Below are 22,913 nucleotides of genomic sequence, written 5' to 3' on the forward strand. Positions count from 1 at the left end.
AGCTTTTGCAGCAACACGGTTTTGGGACGTGAGTTTGGTAAATTGAATGTTATAACAACACACTATTAAAGTTTGAAATCTTAAAACAAACATGAAACAATCAAGTCTCAAATCTTAAACATAAACGTTAAAAGTCACAAATCTTAGACATAATACAAATAAGCGATTAAAAACAAATCTTAAACTTAATACAAACTAGTGACAAAACTTAAACATAATCGACTGAAAGTCTCAAATCTTATATATATATATATATATATATATATATATATATATATATATATATATATATATAACAATCAAGTCCATAAAACACTCAAAACCTAAATGCTATATGCCTACATCATATCACAAACGCGTCGATTATAATGCAGAGCGAAATCGCCTATGCATAAACGATTTTGAACAGATTTTAAATAAGAGCAAAATCATACGATTTCAAGATTGTAATCGGGATTTTAACAATAATGAGTCTGATACGATAGATGGTACGTAATTTGTTAAGCTAGAGCAGAGAAACACAGTTTTCAGGGGCATCATCAAACTCATACAGATCGAAAGAAGTTAAGTTGTGAGCTTCATCAGCGAGTTTGTTAGCAACTTTGTTAGATTTTCCACAGGTCCAAGTCAACGTGGCTTCCCAGTGAGGATTATTAAAAAGAGCTCTTATGTCACTTATAAGAAGATCTTGAGGTTTGCCTCCAGCTGAATTCACCAAATTCACTGTACCTTTACGATCTGACTTCACCATCACTTTCCTCTTCCCTTTTTCCTTAACCCAAAGCAAACCTCTTAAAATTGCCTCCTTCTCAGCTTCGTCCACTCCTAAAGTTAAAGTTGGATCCAACTTTTGAGCAAAACCGCAAATCCATTTCTCTGATGCGCTGCTTAGATATCCACCACAACCTGTTGATGGAGTCAGAGGAAGATGCGAACCGTCGACGTTTAGTATGAACACCTCCTCCTGATGATCAGTACGGCGGACTTGAAGTGGTGTTACTTCGGCTTCTTCGGGTTGTTTTAGGAGATTGTATAAGCTACCGGCTACAGCTGCCGTTGTGACGGCTACTCCGGCTACTTTTAAGAACGTTGACGCCCACCCTCCTCCTCCTTCTTCTTTTTCTTTCTTGTTGTTCTCTTCATCGTTTCTCCTCCCTCTACTCATTCTACTTTCTTTCTGCTGATTGATCGATTAATTGTTGATTACCAAAGCATGTCACCCGTATATGTATATTTATTTATGATATGATTGATCAGAGTGTAGTATAATCAGAGCGTAGTATTCTAAACCAAGAGGAAATATTACACTCTCTCGTTTCAAAATGAGTGTCACTTTAGCCAAAAAAAATTATTTCAAAATGAACGTCACTTTACATTTTCAATACAACTTTAATTTTTTCTTCCAACTTTTCTCTCACACAATTTTCAAAACAACTTTAAGTTTGTCTTTTTCTTATTAAGTAAGGGCGATTTAGTAAAAGTGTTTTTTTAATTATTATTTCATTCCATTCTGTAATCTGTGTGCAATTGGCTAAAGCGACACTCATTTTAAAACGGAGGGAATACTTTAATTATTTTAAGATATGTTTGCATTCTTACGATCAAAACTATTTATAATAATTTGCCTTTTGACTTAATACAATACACTTTAACTTAAAACAATGATGAGATTCCTTACCGTTACCGACTGCGCACATTAATCCACTTAGTGATTGCGTGATGTTCAAATCTCAAACTTGACAATCGAGATTCGATGTTTACGCAGTCACTAACGGCACGAATGCACATGGAATTCAATTTCAAACCCATAACAAAAAGTGTGGTTTTAAGGAGAGAAAAAAATGTAACATCCATGAATCACAATTATATAAAGAGTAATGATATTTGAACATCCATTTGAGACAACTCTTGTGACAACTTTTTTTTTTTATTGGTCAAAAACAATTGAGAGAGAAAAAAGAAGAGAGAGAATAAGAGTATAATATGAGTATGAAAGAGAAAATTGTCAAAAAATTATCATAAAATGGTTGTACAAATATCATTTCTCTTATATAAAACATGATATAAAAGGGTAAATATCTGATGTTCAATATTACATTTACATGGTACAAACAACAAAACTAACTAAAAATACATAGATAAGTGGGGTGAAGTTTAGCATGGGAAAGGCTAATTTTTCCCACCATGGGAAAGTTAGTTTTTAACCATTAGATCAAACCAAGAACACATCCTTACCATACTCCCTCATCATTAGATTTTGTAATTTTATTATTTTAAAACCATTTTTTTAAAACAAAAAAATATATTTCAAAATTAAAATAAACATATAAAAATAAAAAATAAATTTAAAAATATGGAAATTAATTTTCCAAAATTTTAAAAAATATAAATAAACTTTTTGAAATAAACTTATTTTCAAAAAATTTAATTATGATTTTCGAAGATTTAATTAAGTTTTTTGAAAAAAACTTGCTCAAAAAAAAATTGGAAAATTAATTTCCAAAATTAAGTTTATTTTTTATTTTTAAATGTTTATTTTAATTTCGAAATATATTTTTTGTTTTTAAAAAATGGTTTTAAAATAATAAAATTACAAAATCTAGTGATGAGGGAGTATGGTAAGGATGTGTTCTTGGTTTGATTTAATGGTTAAAAACTAACTTTCCCATGGTGGAAAAAATTAGTCTTTCCCATGCTAAACTTCACCAGATAAGTGGATGTAATTTCCACCATGTAGTTATATATCCAATACAAAATATTTTTATACAACATTTATCATGGGAAAGGAACGACTTTTTCACTACTAGTGCAAAATATCTGTTCATGCTCACAAGTATACCAAACTTCCAACATCGCCCCTTTGAATTTACAAAGATTTTTGTTTTTTTCTCCTTTCTTTTTCTTAAATTTGTCTATAAACGACAATGATACCCGTACGTACATTTTAACCGTAGCTAGCAGCTAGTTTCCATCATGTTTGTGGTTCATGCATGTGATCATGAATAAGAATTTAGCCATTCTTCTAGGAAATGTTATTTGATCATGGTTGAGCTGTTTCCTGGTTTTCATTTGGAGTTATGAATGTTGGTTTCTATTACTTCCGCTTCATTTATAACTTGTTAGAGCCTTGGGACTGGCAGTCTTTAAGGACTTTATAACAAAATCTATACATTATACTATTGGGTGGGATTCCTTCATTGAAGGCACTCCAAATTGGGTTCTTGACTTCATGATCCTTCGGTAATAAGACAGGAAGATTAGATGCAGTGGATTCCCCTTGGTTGAATTGGACCAACATCTAGATCTTACAAAAAGTTTTTTGAAGAAGTTTTTGAGGTGGTTCATAATGCAAAAGATATTCAGAGTCCGGTTCCAAATGACTTCAACATAGAATTCTTTCAATCCTTTTTGAAAGTTATGAAGTCGGAAGTGTTGGTGTTGTTCGATCAATTTCATCAACATGAATGTCTTCCGAGTTATTTCACCTCTTACTTTACTACCCATATCCCGAAGGCTAATGATTCTTGTCCAATTTCATCAGTGGCATTCTCCGAGAGAAATGGCACCGATGCACAAAGGGTAACACATTGGGAACACAAGAAGAAATACGGGCAACACATAAAGATGGAGCTTGAATATTGCAAGCTCTGGGATACAACTTGCAGACATTATGACCAGGCCTTTGAAAAGAGCAAGGTTTTACGAATTGAAGGAGCTTATATGAATGAGAAGACTAGCAAACATAGATTAGGTGGAGAGGTAGTGAATTCATGGTTTAGATTGGTTTCTTGTTAGACAAGTTATTTAATTATGTTTAGTTTGAGAAATTTTGGCTAGTTAGTTGAATGTTAGCTCATGTATATAAGACACTTTGATCAATGTACTCTGTATCATTCCCTTATTATTCATAGAGAAATGATATTTGTACAACCATTTTGATACAACTTTCTCTTTCATACTCACATTATGTTTTTATTCTCTCTCTTTCTTTTTCTCCCTATTGTTTTTAACCAATGAAAAGAGAGAACAACAAAGTTGTCTCAAAAATTATACCAAAATAGTTGTCAAAATATCACTACTCTTATTCATAACTCTCTTTTCGTTGCATCTGAAATCATTACCATTCATCAATTGCTCCAACAAAAAATTTATGATTTTAGAGATATGGTTAATTTTTCGTTATAATTTGTATGTATTTCTGATATTTTAAAAATAAATTATATCAAGTGTTATATAGGATAATTAAAAGTGAACAAGAAGACGATAGCTTAAGCATATTACAAGTTTGGAGACAATGAAAACTAACTAGTATTAATTAGATTAAGCAAAAGCAACATGATAGTAGAAACTGGGATAAACATCAAGAAATTAAACCATTTTAGCGAGTTTGTCAACAACTTTGTTTCCTTTACTACGAATCCAAGTCAACTTAGCTTGCGAAGGAGGATTATTAAGAATTTCCCTTATACCAGAAATGAGAGGATCAGAAGATTTTCCTTTTTGTCCATTGTTCACGAAATTCACAATCCATTCCAAAACCATTTTGGTCAAACCTTTTCCCATAGCCAAGTCTAATCCTTTTAAAATTGCTTCCTTATAAATTTCGTTAGCCTCTAAATTTGGTTTCAACTTTTGAACTCCACCACGCCATGCTGATTGAATCAGTGGAAAACTCACCCAACCCATCATAGGTTTCGTCCACACAGCTTCAGGGGGGTGCATCATGGAACTGGCTACGTACATGCAACCGACTACTGCAGCGGTGGTTGCGACGGCTAGAAATGCTACAGTAAAAAACGGTGATAGCAACACTCCTCTTCCTCCTTTGCCTTTTCTGCTATCTTTTCTCTTCTCTCCGCTCATTTTTTATTAACTAATCTTTCTTCCACCAATTCTTCGCAAAGGTAAGAATAACATCGTATATATATTTAACTTTTCTGTCTAGGATGACGAAAGGTCTTGCATAGTTTCAAGGCAAGAATTCATACCCGAAAACAAAAATAAAGACTACTCCATGGCGTGAGGCATATATCATGGTTCCAAGGCTAGAACAATAAATATATCTTCGTGTACCATACGTCTTGGTAAAACTAAAAATCAACAAATAAAAAGTATTTGAACACATGTGAATAAAAAAAATTAAAAGACAAATAATTTAATAATCATTAAAAGACAAATATATCTTCATGTAATCGCTAATTCTGACAATTTACTCTTGCATTGTTTAATCATTTAAAATTTCGTCCCTCTCTCCACTTAATCACTGCCATGTCACTAATTTGATGACGTGGCAATCACTGTCACACATGAAATTCTAATTTTACCCCTGGGTTTCCAATTCTTTCTTCAATATTTTGTCCTCTTCTTAAGGGCAAAATTGGAATTTCATGTGTGGCAGTGATTGCCACGTCATCAAATTAGTGATGTGACAGTGGTTAAGTTGGTCAAAGGACGAAATTTTAAATGATTGAAGATTGCAAGGCTAGTTTGCAAGGATTAGCGAATACAGGGACCGATTTTTAAACGACCCCTAATTGCAAGGATGAAATACATATTTAAGCCTAAATTTTATTTTGAGTTGTGAATGCTAGAGTTGTTCTCAAATATTATACTCCATCCGTTTCAAAATGAGTATTGCTTTAGCCAAAAAATATTGTTTCACTTTCAGTTTTCGATGCAATAATAATTTTTTCTTTTCAATTGTACCCTTCAATTAATAATATGTTACACTACTTCCAAAATGTTATTTTTTCTTTAATGAAAAACCAATCAATAGTTAATTAGGATAATTTGATAAAATTGCTATTACATTTGACTACTTTATTTCATTCCTTAATTTGTGTGTAATTGATGTATTTTTATCAGAGTAAATAGGCAATTACCCCCTCAAATTGTAAGTTTCGTCAATTACCCCCCTGAAATTAACAAAACGTCAATACCCCCTGAAATTGCACAACGTTAATCAATTTACCCCCTTCGTCAAATTTTTATGTTAGTCAACATGACGTTTTGCAAATACCCCCCCCCCCCTAAAATGCCCCCCAAACTTAAAAATTTATATGTTTTTTCTTAGCATTGACTCAAAAGATATTAAAGACAAACAATTAACGATTATCTTTAATATTTAAGGATACAATAATAATATATCCTCTGAAAATAATGCAGAATTGATAACTTCATATTACTTTAGAAAAATGCATGTTTAGTTCAATTTTTAAGATAAAATAATTTTATTCAAACTTATCTTAAGAAGCTGTTAGAATTAATTATTCATGAGAATGAGTGTCTCTAACTTACTCTGTTGTGAATTGGGGTGTCTCTATTTAAATAAGTCATAAGTTATGGAGAATTAAACAACCAAATGACATAACATAAACAAAATAAAATAACAGACCCCTTTAAGAATGAAAGAGCCATGTAAAGTATTAAAGTTAACTGTTAAATGCTTATCTTTAATATCTTGAGTTAAGGATAAGAAAAAAATATAAATTTTCAAGTTTGGAGGGCATTTTGCACATAAGCGCAAAACTTCAGGGGGGTATTTGAAAAACGTCATGTTGACTAACAGAAAAATTTGACGGAGGAGGTAAATTGATCAACGTTGTGCAATTTCAGAGGGGTAATTGATGTTTTGTTAATTTCATGAGGGGTAATATTTCTATTAAATAAATTTTTATTTCACATGCAAAATTCAGTTCAATGTTTGCATCGCACCCGTTGTAGATTTTATGCGTTTATATTTGAAAAAACAAATTTTTATGTATATATGAGAAAGTTGATATGATAAAATTGTAGAAACTCATTAATATTATCAAAATATAAACTATAATATAGTGTTTCTATTGAATAACTTTTTATTTTATATGTAAAACACCGTTCAATGTTTGCACCGCACTCGTTGCAGATATTATGTGCTTATATATGCATAAATAAATTTTTATGTAGATATATGAGAAAATCGATATTATTAAATTTTGGAAACTCGTGACCATTTTCAAATATTCAACATCAATGTACTGTTTCTATTAAATAACTTTTTATTTTATATGCAAAACACCGTTCAATGTTTGCACCGCTTCCATTGTAGATATTATGTGTTTTATTTGCAGAAACAAATTTTTATGTAAATATATGAGAAAGTTGATATGATAACATTTTTTATACTCATTAATTTTGTCAAAATATAAACATTAATATTGGATCGTCATTATATTTCTAAAGACCTAAGAGACCCTCTAAAGGACCCTTAGACTCTCCAGAAGGTCTAAACACCCTTCATAAAGCCTTAAATGTCCTTCAGATGGGCTTTGAGGCCCTCGGAGCGTCCTCCTCAGGAAGCCGCCTCAAACTGCTTCTAGAAGCCTCTAGAATGCCACCTAATTACCTAATTAACCATATTACTTGTTGCCTAAGTAATCATAAATCAGGCCCATGGAGGGCTATAAATACAATCCTTGAGAGCTTTCTCAAGGTATGACCAATACGATACAAACCCTAATCCGATTATTGTACTTTTTAGCAAGTTCAAATATAATGTTTCTAATAACTTTTTATTTTATTTGCAAAACACTGTTCAATGTTTTCATCGCACCCGTTGCAGATTTTATGTGCTTATATATGCATAAATTAATTTTTTATAAACATGTATGAGAAAATCAATATGATAAAATTTTAGAAACTCATAACTATTTTCAAAATATCAACATCAATGTAGTGTTTCTATTAAATAACTTTTTATTTTATATTTAAAACATTGTTAAACATTTGCACGCACTTGTTGAATATTTTATATGCTTATATATGCATAAGAAATTTATTATTTAACGATATGTCAAAGTCGATATGATAGAATTTAGAAAAATCGTGACTATTATCAAAATATCAACATCATTGAATTATTTTTCTAAAATACCATTAAATATTTACACCTCATCCATTGTAGAATTTATGTGCTTATATCTCCAAAATCAAATTTTATGTGTACCGATATGGGAAAGTTGGTATGCTTAAACTTGGAAAACTAATGATTACTTTAACATATTAGCATAGTGTTTCTATTAAAAAAAATTACATACAAATTAGCAAGACTAATAGATTAAAAGCAATGATAATAAACTATTTTCCTTATTTTCTTAGTAGTAGAAGTAGAAATTTAAATTTGTTGAGTGGAATTGAAAAGATAGCCGTCGGTAAATATCATGATAATATATTGGCTTTTAAAAGGGACAATTATGAAATTTGTTAGGTCTATATATCCTTATTTATTAATTTTTGTTAGGTTTACAACAATTTAACCTAATATTTTCCGGTTCATTTTGTGTATTAGGTTAGCAGTAATTTAATCTAACAAATTTCATCTAAAAAAGTGCATCGCACCAATTTCATTCCTATACTCTTACCTTTTATTTTACAATATTTTGTACACTTATTTAATACTAAAAAAATGCATCGCACCAATTTCATGCTTTTTTTTTACAATATTTTGTACACATTTTTTTAAGGATATATTTTGTACATTATTTAATACTAAAAAAATGCGTCACACCAATTTCATTCCTATCATGTTGCCTTTTTTTTTTAACAATATTTTCTACACTTATTTAATACGTTTACAAATAGAATACCCTAATCCTTATTTATTAATTTTGTTAGGTGTGCAACAATCCCTTATGTGTCAATCTCTTTACAATAAACCTTTGCGGAGTATGGGTCAAAAATCTAGTTGTTAATATCATTATAGACTTAATTATTTTGTATCAAAAACAAAAATCGGTGGAAATATGTTAGATCCAAAAATTTAGTTACAATTTTTTTTTTTCATAGAAAGAATTGGCTACACCTTTTTGTTTTTAATTAAAAAACAAATAATGTTTTTTTTTATTTTTTATGAAAAAACAAATAATGTTTTATAAGTAATTCAATGACTTGTTAATTTTGCATCCCAAAAAACAAATATGCGTGGAAATTTGCTGTATCCGTGGATAGTTCCGTAATTATTTGTTTTTAAGTCATTTTTAAAAAATAAATAAATTTATTCCATAGTTATCTGTGAAATTTTTTTCAAAGTTGTGATGACCATTATCCATAATTTTGTTTAGAAATTAATTAATTTCATAGTTATTCGTGAAAATTTGTTACAGTTGTGATGACCATTATCCATATATGGTTTTTTAATTTTTTTAAAACCATTAAATTAAAATTTTCAAAATGACCATTATGCACATTAAATTAAGGAGATCATGAGCTTTAAAGAGGACGATTATGAAATTTTGCTATACTTAATTTTTGTGATGACCACTATCCATAATTTTTAAGAAATTAATTAATTTCATAGTTATTCGTGGAAATTTGTTATAGTTGATGTTCATTATCCATAATTGGTTTTTTAATTTTTTTTAAATAATTAAATTAAAACTTTCAAAATGACCGTTATGGATATAAAATTAAGGAGATCATGAGTTTTAACGATTATGAAATTTTGTTGTACTTCAATTTTTATATATTGTTAGTAGATTGTTGATAGAATTTTTAAATTGTTTATTATCTTAGAAAAAATCAAAGCTATTCAAATCCAAACCGCAATCATTTGGTTTTATTCAGTTTTTTTTAAATCATCCAATACAAACAAAACCATATGTTTTTTAATCTTACAATTTGAATGACTTTTAAAGTTAAAATAAAATCACACCGCATATATATTGATCAAACCGAAATATCAATGTTATACTCAAAATAATCATAGATCAACAACAACGTAGATTTAAAATAGCAAAGACTATTTCTATCCATAAAAGCAACATGATAGCAGAAACCATTTTAGTATATGAAATCACAATGCATCTTGGGAGATAGCACGGAGGCAATTTGTAGGGACATAATCGAAGTGGCGCAGATCGAAAGAAGGCAAGGAACAAGAGTTTTCAGTGACTTTGTGAGCAAATTGGTTTGGTTTTGTAGGAATCCAAGTCAACTTGACTTGCCAACGAGGATTATTAAGAAGATCCTTTATATCAGAAATATAATCAGAGGATCAATAGATTTTCCTTTTGGTCCATTGTTCACAAAGTTCACAATCTCCTTATTATCCTTCTCTATTTCATTCGCTTTTAAATTTGGTTTCAACTTTTGAGCGAAGCCACATAACCATTTTCTGGAGGAGTCCCTTAGAACTCCACCACAACCAGCTGATCGATTTTGTGGAAAAAGTGAACCGCTTACGTTAAGTTTCACCCAACCAATCATAGGTTCAGTCCACACAGGTTCTGGCTCAGTAACTTGAACGCCACCTCCGCCACCAACTGGAACTGCAACCGCCTGAGCCTGGGGTTGTATCATGGGACTGACTAAGTATATGCAACCAACTACTGCAGCTGTAGATACCACGGTGACACATGCAACTTTCAAAATCAAAATCGTTGATAGCATAGCAAAAGTGCAAAACTACTACACTACTTCTCCTTCTCTACTATCTTTTCTCTCCTCCCCGCTCGTTTTTTATTAACTAGTAATCTTTCTCACAATCCACATGAGGCGGAAACACCATCGTATATATATATATTCAAACTTTTTTTTTGCTGTCTAGAACAACGAAACGAAAGGTCTCGCATAGTTTCAAAGCAAGAATTCATAGTCCGAAACACAAAACAACTGGTTAGGGCTTAGGCATATCACGGTTCCAAGGTTAGAACAATAAATAATATATCTGCGTACGATACGTCTTTTCTTCGTAATACTCCGTTTGTCCCCCGAAATATTAATTAATTCATTCATTAATTAAATATAAACAAACTTAATTTTATACTCCCTCACTTTTTTTAATTGAGAAATGATATTTAATTTATACAACCTCTTTATGATAATATTTTAACAAAAGAAGTTGACATAACAGTTATCTCAAATGTTTGTTTAAATATCACAACTCTTTTTTATTTATACAAACTTCTGCAGTTTTTAAATTTGTGTAACTTGTTTCTTCAACAAAAAAATATCATTATCATTTATTGTAGTCGTATTTAAAAAATTGCACCTATAAGAGGAAGAGTCGAACCTATTTAATTAGATTGGTCTCACGATGTTGTTTTGAGATCTTGGAAAGTGTTCTTTGCAAAATCTTGGATTCAATTCTCTTCGTCCCAATTTAAATGGATTAATTTAACTTCTTCGAAAAAAAGAAGTGAAAGAGTCAATACGAACTTCGATCATAGTGCTCAATCTAACAATTTTGATATTTCAAACGGTTCAGTTAGATCTTGTGAACAATTATTTATAATAGTTATTGGTGTATTTTTATTTAATAACACTCATCATTGTATTCATTCATAATAGACTTTAAATATAATTCAAATAAACTCAATTTTCATAAATAAATAAAAAAACAACTAATAAACTAGCTTATTGAAAATTACCTAACCCTCCGTCCCAAAATATAAGTAAAATAACTAATTTTCTTTGTCCCAAAATGTAAGCAAAAAGACAAACTTTTACACTATTTAATTTTTTTTTTAAAACCATCTTTTCCAAGAAAAACTTATTCTCACGAAATTAGATGCAAATTAAATTCAATTTTCTTTCTCTTCCATTTTCTGCATAACAAATAACCAATGAAAAATGTTTTTACATCTTCCTATAAAACTTATTCTAAAGAAAACACAAAAAAACTATACTACAAATTTTTATATATATGTTTTAGTATGTATTCCCTTCATTCCAAATTATAAAAAAAATAAAAAATCACACTTATTAAGAAAAACTAATACTATCATACAAAACATATTGAAATTAGTTGATTACAAAGTAAAAAAAGAATATAAACATGTCAAATAAAATCAGAAAAATATAAAAATATCACAAAAAATTTTAAAAATCGAATAAATTTAATGCAACTTTTTTCGGACTTTTATAGAAATGAAAAAATGGATATGAATGACAAAAAAATTTATTTTAGGAGTCATGATCCTTTATTTTATTTATGATTTTATGAGCAAGTTACGGAGAGATCCGATCAAATAGTTTGAAAATTAGATTTCAACTGAGATTCGACGGGAACAACTAACAATGATATGAAACATAAGAAGGGGTTATTATGGTTAGTATAATTTTTAAACTAAGTATCCTTGTTTCAAACATACTTAATTTTTTTCTGATACATTTCGAATTATATAATTTAAACCGATTTTTCCACAATTTTTTGCACAGGAGATGAGTATGAAGTGTTCGGATTTTATAATATCAAAAAACAAAAAACATGCCATGTAATAATGAAGTGTTTAGATTTTATAATCCTAATAGGTGAAAACTTATTTTTCATTCAAAAACAAAGTTAAAACTTAATTTGAATTATATAATTCAAAAATCTCCTATAACATTTTTGTTAAAAAAGAAAATAAAATAGAACACGTGAAGTTATAAGGTGAAAAAAGTAACAATCATCAAACAAAAACAAATAGAGCCCATGTCAAAGTGGTGACGATGTAACTCATTTGGGGTTAATATATATAGTAGTTGATGTCTCATTTTCAATTTTCTTTGATGCTAATTTCGGTCATAATACAAAGCTTTAGTTTTAAATAAACACCACACGTAAGCGGTATGATTGATCCCTTAAATTAATCCATTCAAGGGACATTGAGTTAAAAAAAAATGACGATAACATGTAAAACTAGTGATTTTTTGTGTTTGTTGTTAATTAATGTGCAAATTGGATTGAGGGATTAACGTGGCTAGTTAGTATGTACTCCCTCCGATCATTATTATAAACAAAAATTGATTTTGCAAATTCATTCTATAAATGATGTAGACTACATACATCGTCTATTAAGAGCAGGATAGAAGGCATGAGAGGATCTGCTCCAGTATACTAGTAAGTGAGTAACATCGGTGATTAGGATTTGTCGACAGAAAAAGAGTACAGTAGGTCTTAATCTCATGGTTGCATTAATCAAACTAGTAATTTCATTTTCAGATCTTAATTACAAACTTTTTTTATCCATATCGAAAAATTTGGAGGCAACGTATGCAAGTTCGCAGAAAACACCACACAACACAACACAGCAACAAGCCAACAACAACAGTGGCCCAGTTGCTTTTTGCCTCGTAAAAGATCCTATCAAATCTTCTTGTCCCACTCACACACTTTCTCTGCTCTTCTCTTCTCTTCTCTTCTCTCAAACGAGGTTCGTGTCCCTCTCATTCCTTTTTTTTTCTCCTGCTTCATCTTGATTCAACTGAAACCCCTTTTCTCAATTTCACTGATTTTTGAGTTACATTAGATCTCATCTATTTGATTCATTGGCGTGTCACATTTTGATTTGTAGATTCTTAATCCATATAGTTTATTTTTAGATCCATGATTTCAAATCTTGTAATGGGTTAATGGTTAAGTTTCTATTTTTAGCTATTATTGATGTGTTGGTACTTGGTAATATTAATGATTTCAATTTTCAAGTCAGGATTTTCGTGAATGAATACTTAGTGGTGCTATATATAAATTAACAGTGTAAAAAAAAAAGTTCCATCGGGTAAAAAAAATAGGATTAACAAAATGAAGTTGTTAGTTTACTGTTCTGTGATTGAATTCCAATCTGTTTGTGTTCAGGACTTTAGGTTAATTTGAATTATCCTAACCTGAATGCTAGATCATCATTCATTTTGATCTAATTTTGGCTTATTAACCAACAAACCTTTGAGAATTATTAACGTTGTTCAACTTTACTTCCAACCTTTGCATGTTGCTTCTTTTATTGTTCAAACTGATTTGAAAATAGCCTATCTATGTGTCTGCTACAGAGCTAGAATGGTGTACATTTCTGTTTCAGTTGTTTGAGAATTAGGTTCTTTAAGATGCTCCTTCTTGAAGAGTTGCAACAAATTTTTTATTCTTTAGTGGTATATGTAAAATGGTAATGTGTTTCTTTATAGTTGACCTGTAAAAACTGTCATACAAAGGTAGTATGTCGTTCTCTGAATCAATGATTGATCATTCAGTTTTGATAGAGTTGCTATGCTTTTTAATGTAGATTTTTAATGTTTTTGGTTCTTGATATAGACGTTAGATGTAGGATTTCTGCAAAGTTAAAGTGTATCCAATCCAATTTCAACTTATAAGAAAAACTGTTATTAAACTACTCATAATCACTGTAAGCTTGTTTCAATTTTTCTGTTCCTATACTCATGGTATACTGTAGTGTTTGAAACATGTGGCTGGCTTAACATGAATAATAGATAGGTAGAGATTATAAGGTTCAAAATTCTGGTAATGTGGCATTTCCGATACACCAGTATGGTTATAAAGTTACAATGTTTGAGGTTAGATGCTCAAATAATATTTTCTAGATTAGATGTCTAATCCCAATTGACAAACTGGTCATAAGAATTGAATGAGTTGTGATATAAGGAAGTTTTACATATGTCATGTCACTGAAAGGTCACGGGTTCAAGTCCTGGAAACAGGGTAAGGCTGCCTACAATACACCAATTGGTGGGACCCCTTCCCAGACCCTGCGTATACGGGAGCTTTAATGCACCGGGCTGCCCTTTTTTTTTAGCTTACCAAGTTGACCCTTCTAAGCAAGGTGGTTGAATGTTATGTTGATCTTTATAATGCTTCTCATCCCATTCTTTATATGTTATTTCCCACACTTTTGGTGCCAGATTGGACAGCTAATGATGTGAAAATCAAAGCTATTTTTTCAAAACTTTTATGAAGAAATATAATTTCTGACATGAATTGCAGGGGAAGACTGTGAGAGGCACAATGAGTCTAGCATGTCTTGTGTGCCATAGTGTGGAAAATCTGTCACCATCACACTCTTTCAGGAGATCTGTTTCGAATTCAGATAACGAAGGAAGATGTTATGCTATTGCAAACTGCTTAACACGGAAGTTATCCGTTCAACCCCCTACTGTACACTCTTTTCTTGCAGCATCAACTTCCAAAGTTACCCCTCAACCTAGTAACACTGAGATACCTGGTCCTCCGCGGCTTGTAAGAAGTCGTGCCGTGAGGAGGGACATAGTACAAGATTGGAATTTTGATGAAGTTGTAGCCGCTTAGTCAACAACGTGCTGGAGAAAGACCAAGGGACTTCTCTTGTGCAATAGTTTTTCTCTCTTTAATTTTGGGGGAAATTTCTTGTAACATAGTTTAGGCTTAAGAGCATGACATGACATTTTGCTATCTTGCTGCTTTAAATTTTGTTGTGAGTTCAACTGAACTCTCTAGTTTTATTGTATATCATCAAATTTAATGCATAACAATGTTTCTATTTGCTTTGCCATCATTCGTTTGGTTCACGATAGATTTTTCGTCGAGGAGGTTATAATATCTAGTTATCTATCAAGGTTAATTATGAAGGAATTCCCATCTATAGAAAAAGTGGGTTTGATACATCATTATTCATTGGTATTACTTCATAGTATTCTTGCATCGTATCCCTGTTATCATCATGTTGGATAAGTTATATTACTGGAAATCACTTTTTGACAGATATGTTTTCTGCACTTATGTTATGGAAAAGTCATTTCCCAAGGCATAGACATCCAAATGAGTTTGAGAAAGAGGTTCAGGATTCAAAACCTAATCACTAGCAAAACTTAACATTTGCTTATAGTTTTTGACCCATGCATATTTATGCACTCTTTCTGAATTTTCCTGCACAAAATTTTAATAATTTGATAATCTTACACACATGCATCATCTTTGTACTAACATTTCTGTTGCATTTCAATTTGTACATATCCACCAAGATCATTTTGAGAAATCTCAATTAAAACTTGGAATTTGCATAAAGGAAAGTAGCAACTGACAAAATTTTCAGTTATATAGAGGAATGACCGCAGATGTTGCTTCGGTTTTATGATAAATGATATTTGAACATCAATTTTGTAACAACTTTAACGATAACTTTATCTTTCATACTCATCTTATTTTTTACTTTATTTTTCTATTGCTTTGGTTTTTCTGAAAATACTTACTTTTTCTTTATAAATTAATGGTTGTCTCATAAGTTGTCAACCAAATGATTATTCAAATAACATTCCTCTAAACTTATTAAGCAATTATGCATGTTTGTGTTTTGATTCTTCCACTTATATTAAAATATAAATTGGTAATTGTGCAAGTTTTAGGCTTCAATGTTCTAAAGGTAACAAACTCCAAATCAAATGATAATTTTAGCATGAGTGAACTATCTCCTTTTTTTTTATTTTTAAAAAATCCGATCCTAGAATCGACTAATTCGAAGGGACCAATCCCACCGCCCATTTGTGGGGTCCCATTCAAGGTCAGAGTTATGCTCTGTATGGACTTGCCCATTGAAATTGACACTAGGAGGAATCAAACTTCAGACTTTGAGATGAACAAACTCCAAGATTTCAAGCCAACCACTAGATCAACCACAAATGGGTTAACTATCTCCTCTTTAATCATGAACAATTTTTATCAATCTCTCCTCTGATAATTATCATTTGGAATATATGGGAATTGAAAAGAAGATAGCGATAAGTTCTCTTACAAGGAATTTTGACAAGGTTTTTTTAAAAGAATTTTGACAAGCTTATAAAACAAGTCAAAAATATATTATGTACAAAGGATGAATTAATTAGAGTATCTGAGCTCAATTCTTGGATGAAACAATTTTATATCTGATTTTATGTAGTTCTCAATCAAACTTCAAATTATCAACCCTTTTCCTTAAAAACAAGAGACACAATTCATTTTTATCATAAAATAAACACTAAATAAGTTGTTCCTCCCTTAAAAAAAATTGGTGTTAAAGTTTTCTAAAAATGAATGATTCAAGGTGAGTTCAATTTTTATTATCATTTAAACATGAATTAAGTTGTTTCTTTACTTCAACCAAAAAAAGATAATTCAGTTATTAATTTTTATAGTAGTTTTTAGCAGAAGATAAGGCGGCAAATGTGAATTGTGATGTAAGATGATTATATTTGTTGCATGCATTCAAGAATCAACTTTTTATTAGATCTGATCTGATCATCCAAAATCTATTCAAGTCTGGATCTGCGCATTCATCTACTGTTTCATAATTGGAAAGCACTCATACTGAAACACAAGAAACAACAGAGACATTACAACAAACACAATGCCTCCAATTCCAAAGAACAACAACAATACCTCATTCTCCATTCCCACACTCTTTCTTTTCTTCATCATCATCTCCATTCTCTCTCTCACATTCTTCTTCTTCTCCTCCTACACCACCACCACACACTCTTCACTCTCTCTCCAACCCACCACCTCCTGCATCAACGTCTACGTCGCCGACCTCCCCAGATCCCTCAACTACGCCCTCCTCAACCGATACTGGTCCTTCACCTCCGATTCCCGTATCGGCAGCGACGTCGATAGTGAAATTCGATCCAAAAGCAAAGCCTTAGAATTTACTGAATTTCCACCATACCCAGAGAACCCAATTATCAAACAGTACAGTGCGGAGTATTGGATCATGGGGGATCTTGTTACACCCTCGAAATTGCGAACTGGGTCGTTTGCAAAACGGGTTTTTGATGAACGTGAGGCTGATGTGGTTTTTGTTCCGTTTTTTGCTACTATTAGTGCTGAATTGCAATTGGGTATGGCGAAAGGGGTTTTCAGGAAGAAAGTTGGGAATGAGGATTATCAGAGGCAGAGTGAGGTTGTTGATTTTGTGAAGAAAACTGAAGCTTGGAATCGTTCTGGTGGAAGAGATCATGTGTTTGTTGTCACTGGTATGTTTTGTTTTATGTGCTTGCAATTTGCAAACTTGTTTTGTTACTGTTATGGTTTTCAATTTTTGGCCATGCTTGGATAAATAGATTAAATTCAGCCTTTGCTTATCATATACGTGTTTATGGATAAGCTATTTCTATACCAACGAATGAAATAAATTCTAACTGTTTGATAAGATAAGTTGTTTTCATAAGCTTTCCTGAGAATATTTTGAACATGTCATTAGTTGTTTTCGTAAGAATTCTAGGCTCTGTTTGGATAAACAGTTTAAGCGCTTTTAGCACAAGGGCTTATAATATAAGTGCTTATCTACATATGTTATTTCTACAACAAGAGCTAAAATAAATTCAAACTGTTTTCGTAACTTATCATGGAGAGCTTATGGGATTAACCCGAAAACAGTTTACGGACATGTCATAAATTGTTTCCATGAGCTCTCTCAATAAGTCTTGCCAATGTTTATGGAAGCACATAAGCTGAAATAAATCAATCCAAATAAGCCCTTAATATAGTGTAGTTGAACTGTCAATTAAGAATGTTCAAGGTGTTGAATTAATTGTACTGTATGCATAGCTGCAATAAGGGTTTTTAATGTTGTTACATTTCCCCCAAATGTTATGTTGTGTATTCTTATTGATGATTGATTTGCGTTGATCATGATGGTGTTGGGAACAATGAGAGGTTAGTTTAATGCATGTATGGAAATGTAAAAGGAGAAAATTATGTAGAGTGCTGTTACCAGCTTATGAGTTAGTCTTTGGAATTGTCAGGTTATGTTAAAACTGAAGCATTGTTTGGCAGACCCAGTTGCAATGTGGCATGTTAAAGATGAGATTGCCCCGGCTATTCTCCTTGTTGTGGATTTTGGTGGGTGGTATAGACTTGACTCAAAATTATCCAATTGTACCTCGTCTGAAATGATCCAACACACTCAAGTTTCTGTAATCAAAGACGTGATTGTGCCGTACACACATCTTCTACCCCGTTTGCATTTGTCAGAAAACAAGGAGCGCCACAACCTTCTCTATTTCAAAGGAGCCAAGCATCGGCACCGGGTCAGTATTGTTTCTTTTTGGACTAGCCTTGCATGCTTTTTCTTTTGGAACTATGCTCTATAGCTTTAGCATCTTTTATGACTTATAATTAGACTCTTTATCTACTCCATGGTTTTAAGTGATCAAATTTATTGGGTGTTGTTCTTTTCTTTCTGTGTCATGGCACTTGTTCTTTGTGTGGATTTTTCTTGTCATGCACTTCTGTTGTCAGAAAATCTCAGTTGTGGGTTATAGCAATAGCATCTTATTAGTGTATGCTGTTTTTTTGTTAAATTTTATGACTTAAATTTAAATTTAAATTACCCCTACTGTTGCCACTCCCAAAACAAAAGCCTAACTATTCAATTACTCTTATGCCCGTAGGTTTAAAATTTTGAAAATACCTGTGATATTACTCATAGCTGGATATGCCACTAGATAAAAATCATCACTTAAAACCATTGATTATAGTGTATTAGTGTTTGCTTATTAAAGCTTCATAGCAATATGAGCATTATGGTTTCACTTTTGTCATGCCATTTCATACACCCCAGGAAGTTATAATTATATCAATCTGGGAAAATATGCTTCTTAACTATTTAACAGCATTTTGATTTGCTAAAATACTGTTTTGCAAAGCATACACTAGTTTTTAATGTTATAAGTGTGTGGTTTCTTTTGAGAACCAATAACAAGAGGCTCAAGTCAACGCTTCCTGGCACATACATAAGACCTTACTTTTTAACATTACAGAGTTATTTCTGCGCATGAATGAATCGTTCCAAAGCCTATCAGAATTCATCTCTGATTTACCAAATTTAAGTTATTGCTTTTTCATGTTTAAGGCTTTGAATCTACATTTTCTGAGTCGTATGAAAATTCTAGAACATAATGTTGATGGTAAATAGTTGACATCCTTGAGGGTGAATTCTCTGCCTTTTATTTTTCTCCTCTTTGGTCATATATGAATATGAGCCTCAGCTGAATTGTTTCTACTCAACAAAATACTGAAAAGTGAATCCTATAATGTTTAATTATAAAATAGATGCAAAAATTTATGTAGGTATTCATCCAACAGAAGTGTGATCATGCTGGTATTTTTAGTTGTTAAAAGCCAATGCTTTATCTATTCCATTCTAATCTTACTGAAAAATTGTTCAAATTACAGGGAGGCCTAGTTAGAGAGAAGTTATGGGATCTATTGAATAATGAGCCCAGTGTTATCATGGAGGAAGGCTTCCCTAATGCGACTGGGAGAGAGCAATCAATACAAGGGATGAGAACATCTGAGTTTTGCCTGCATCCGGCTGGGGACACACCCACTTCATGCCGACTGTTTGATGCCATTCAAAGTCTTTGTATACCTGTTATCGTCAGCGACAACATTGAGCTCCCATTCGAAGGTATGGTGGACTATACAGAATTTTCAGTTTTTGTAGCAGTTGGTGATGCACTTAAACCAAGCTGGATAGTCAATCATCTTCAAAGCTTTTCAAAAAAACAGAAAGACACGTTCCGCCAAAACATGGCTCGAGTGCAGCCCATGTTTGTCTATGATAATGGTCATTCGGGTGGTATTGGCCCTGTACCTATGGATGGTGCAGTGAATCATATATGGAAGAAAGTTTACCAAAAGCTGCCAACGATAAAAGAAGCCATAATTCGAGAGAAAAGAAAACCACCGGGTGTGTTGGTTCCACGACGATGTCAATGTACTTAAGTAGTTCTTTATGTTTCTCTTCTATCAAAGCAGCAGTTATATGTGTTAATATATGGTTCAGCAGTTCTTTATTTTTATGCCTCTTACTTGAAAATTTGATAATACCTGTGATATTGCTCTTTACATCTCGTCTCAAAAGTTGGATATGCTTCTAGATTAAAACCATCACTTGCTAGTTTTTCAATATAATATTTGCTTGTTATATTAAAGCTTCATAGCAATGTGTTCATCATGGTTTCACTTTTCGTCATATTATTTCACACACACCAGGAAATTTTAATCATATATGTAATCTGGGCTAAAATTCTTCTTGACTAAATTTACTGAAAAATCTGTTTTGGGAAGCATACATTGGTTTCATGTTATAAGTGTGTGGTTTTCCTTTGAGAACCAATAACCAGAGGCCCAACATTTCATGCCGCATACATTTGATGGAGAGATGTCTAATCTTGTAATAAAAAAAATTAGTTATTGTTTTTTCATGTTAAAGACTGTGGATCTAGATTTTCTGACTAGTATGAAAAACCTAGAGCATGATATTGATAGTAAACACTTGACATCCTTGAGAGTGAATTCTCTGCATTTTATTTTTCTCTTTTTTTGGTCATATATGACAACAATGTTACATTTTAAAATAGATGTTAATCTATAGAGATATTCATATAAGGAAAGTTTGATTACGCTGGTCATTCTAGTCAGTAAAAGAGAATGCTTTACATGTTTGATGCTCATCTCATTGAAGAATTGTTCAAATTACAGGGAGGCCTAGTTAGAGAGAAGTTGTGGGATTGATTGAATATCCAGCCTGATGTTATAATGGAGGAAGGTTTCTCTAATGTGAGCGAAGGGAATTTTTTTTGGAATAAAGTGTTAAAATCAAGTATGAAATTGGAAGAACAAAGTAAGCGAAGGCACGCCAAAATTTGTGACATAATCTGATGGAGGCGATGTATTTTTAATAGAGGAATGATATTTGAACAACCATTTTTGATAATGTTTGTGACAACTTTCTTTCTCATACTCGCATTATCTTTTTACTTTCTCTCTCTATTGTTTTAGTTTTTGTATCAATATCTCATTTTCTTTGTAAAATTTTGATTGTCATAAAAGTTGTCACATATATGAATATTCAAATAACACAAGTCTTTTTAATAACATGACTTCTAACATGTATCTATCTATTTCTTATTAATCCTTTTTTTAAATTGAATAATAGTGTGCCAACCATAATACTCGATTTGACTATTTTACCCATTATTTTGTCACATCATTCCAATTTTACCCTTCTACTCTTATGCCTTCCATTTTCCGTTACATATTAATTTAATTTTTCCTGTTACATATTGATTGTCATATAGACTATTACATATTGATTGCCATTTTTTTGTAACCTATGGGAACAATAAAAAAAATATCGTTAGAAGTCATTCTAATGATCGCTTGAGTAAGAAGAAGAGTCTCCATTCGCTCCTTCTTCTCTCTTTCTTATGATGTTTTTTAATATATTCTTTCGCTCAAACTATTATTTTTCTATTATTTTGAAGGTCTTTTCTTATTCACACTTCGTTATAATTGCATATATTTGTATCTCTTATTGTGTTTCATTATTTATTCATGTTAGTGTTCTTTTATTGACTTACTTAACTTTTTGTGCTCTAATATTGTTTTTGCAACACTTATTTTCTTCTTCACTCATATTATTGTCTTTGGGGTTTTGACTTAGTACTTGAAATCAATTGGTGAGTATTTTTGTTTGTTTACATCGTTTTAATATTGATTTTCATCATTTCATTACTACCATTTCTCTTATTATTGTGTTTGTGTGCTTTGCTGTAAAAAAAATACATATTTTTTCCTTCCTTTAATTTGTTAATTTCTTTTTTTCTTCTTCAGTTTTACAGTTTTTTGTGTGGCGAGAATCATATTGTTGTTCTTGGTTTCAAATTTATTTAGTCTCCATTTAGTATGTATTCATGTATTTTATAAGAATTTAGTTTGTTTTGTCAATATTCTATATATGACATGTTTTTAAAAAAATTGTTTGTCTGTAATTGTATGTCTGAGTACATTGGATATGCATATTTTATATTCTTTCGTTCTTCAAACCATTAAACTAAGTTTTATTTGAATTTTTGTTGTTAATCAAATGAAAAGAATATTGTCCGGGGCATTCAAATCTTCTATAGATGACATCTATAACTTTTAATCATTAGATATTTGGAATTTCCAAAAACATTACCTTTCCCATCTTTCATTATTTCCTTTGTTAGCAAGGTTTATATAACGGTTATTCTAGACTCGCTATTTATTTCATTCCATTTTACTTTTTCTTTCACTTAAATATTTGATAATAATTTTTGTCCATATCGGTTGTTATGCACTATAACTCTTTTTTGTTAGTCAATATATTATGTATATGAAAAATCATTTC

The 22,913-nt window shown here is 31.3% G+C and overlaps 3 protein-coding genes across 3 annotated transcripts; 2 read left to right on the plus strand and 1 right to left on the minus strand.

Annotated features, from left to right (window-relative positions):
* Positions 1–351: 351 nt before the first annotated feature.
* LOC112418648 (uncharacterized) lies at positions 352–1,165 on the minus strand. The gene has a single exon (XM_024775097.2). The coding sequence runs from the start codon at positions 1,163–1,165 to the stop codon at positions 506–508; it is 660 nt and encodes a 219-aa protein (XP_024630865.1). The 3' UTR covers positions 352–505.
* Positions 1,166–12,924: 11,759 nt separating this feature from the next.
* On the plus strand, positions 12,925–15,320 carry LOC25485001 (uncharacterized). The gene is made up of 2 exons (XM_024785817.2): positions 12,925–13,172; positions 14,732–15,320. Exon 2 carries the CDS (start codon positions 14,753–14,755, stop codon positions 15,050–15,052), a length of 300 nt encoding a protein of 99 aa, XP_024641585.1. The 5' UTR covers positions 12,925–13,172; positions 14,732–14,752; the 3' UTR covers positions 15,053–15,320.
* A 1,564-nt stretch (positions 15,321–16,884) lies between these two features.
* LOC25485002 (probable arabinosyltransferase ARAD2) lies at positions 16,885–21,483 on the plus strand. Its single transcript, XM_013614100.3, has 4 exons — positions 16,885–17,727; positions 18,530–18,783; positions 19,931–20,474; positions 21,242–21,483. Exons 1-4 carry the CDS (start codon positions 17,103–17,105, stop codon positions 21,253–21,255), a joined length of 1,437 nt encoding a protein of 478 aa, XP_013469554.1. The 5' UTR covers positions 16,885–17,102; the 3' UTR covers positions 21,256–21,483.
* The last annotated feature ends 1,430 nt before the right edge of the window (positions 21,484–22,913 follow it).

The sequence above is a fragment of the Medicago truncatula genome, chromosome 1 (assembly GCF_003473485.1).
Source record: "Medicago truncatula cultivar Jemalong A17 chromosome 1, MtrunA17r5.0-ANR, whole genome shotgun sequence".
NCBI lineage: Eukaryota > Viridiplantae > Streptophyta > Magnoliopsida > Fabales > Fabaceae > Medicago > Medicago truncatula.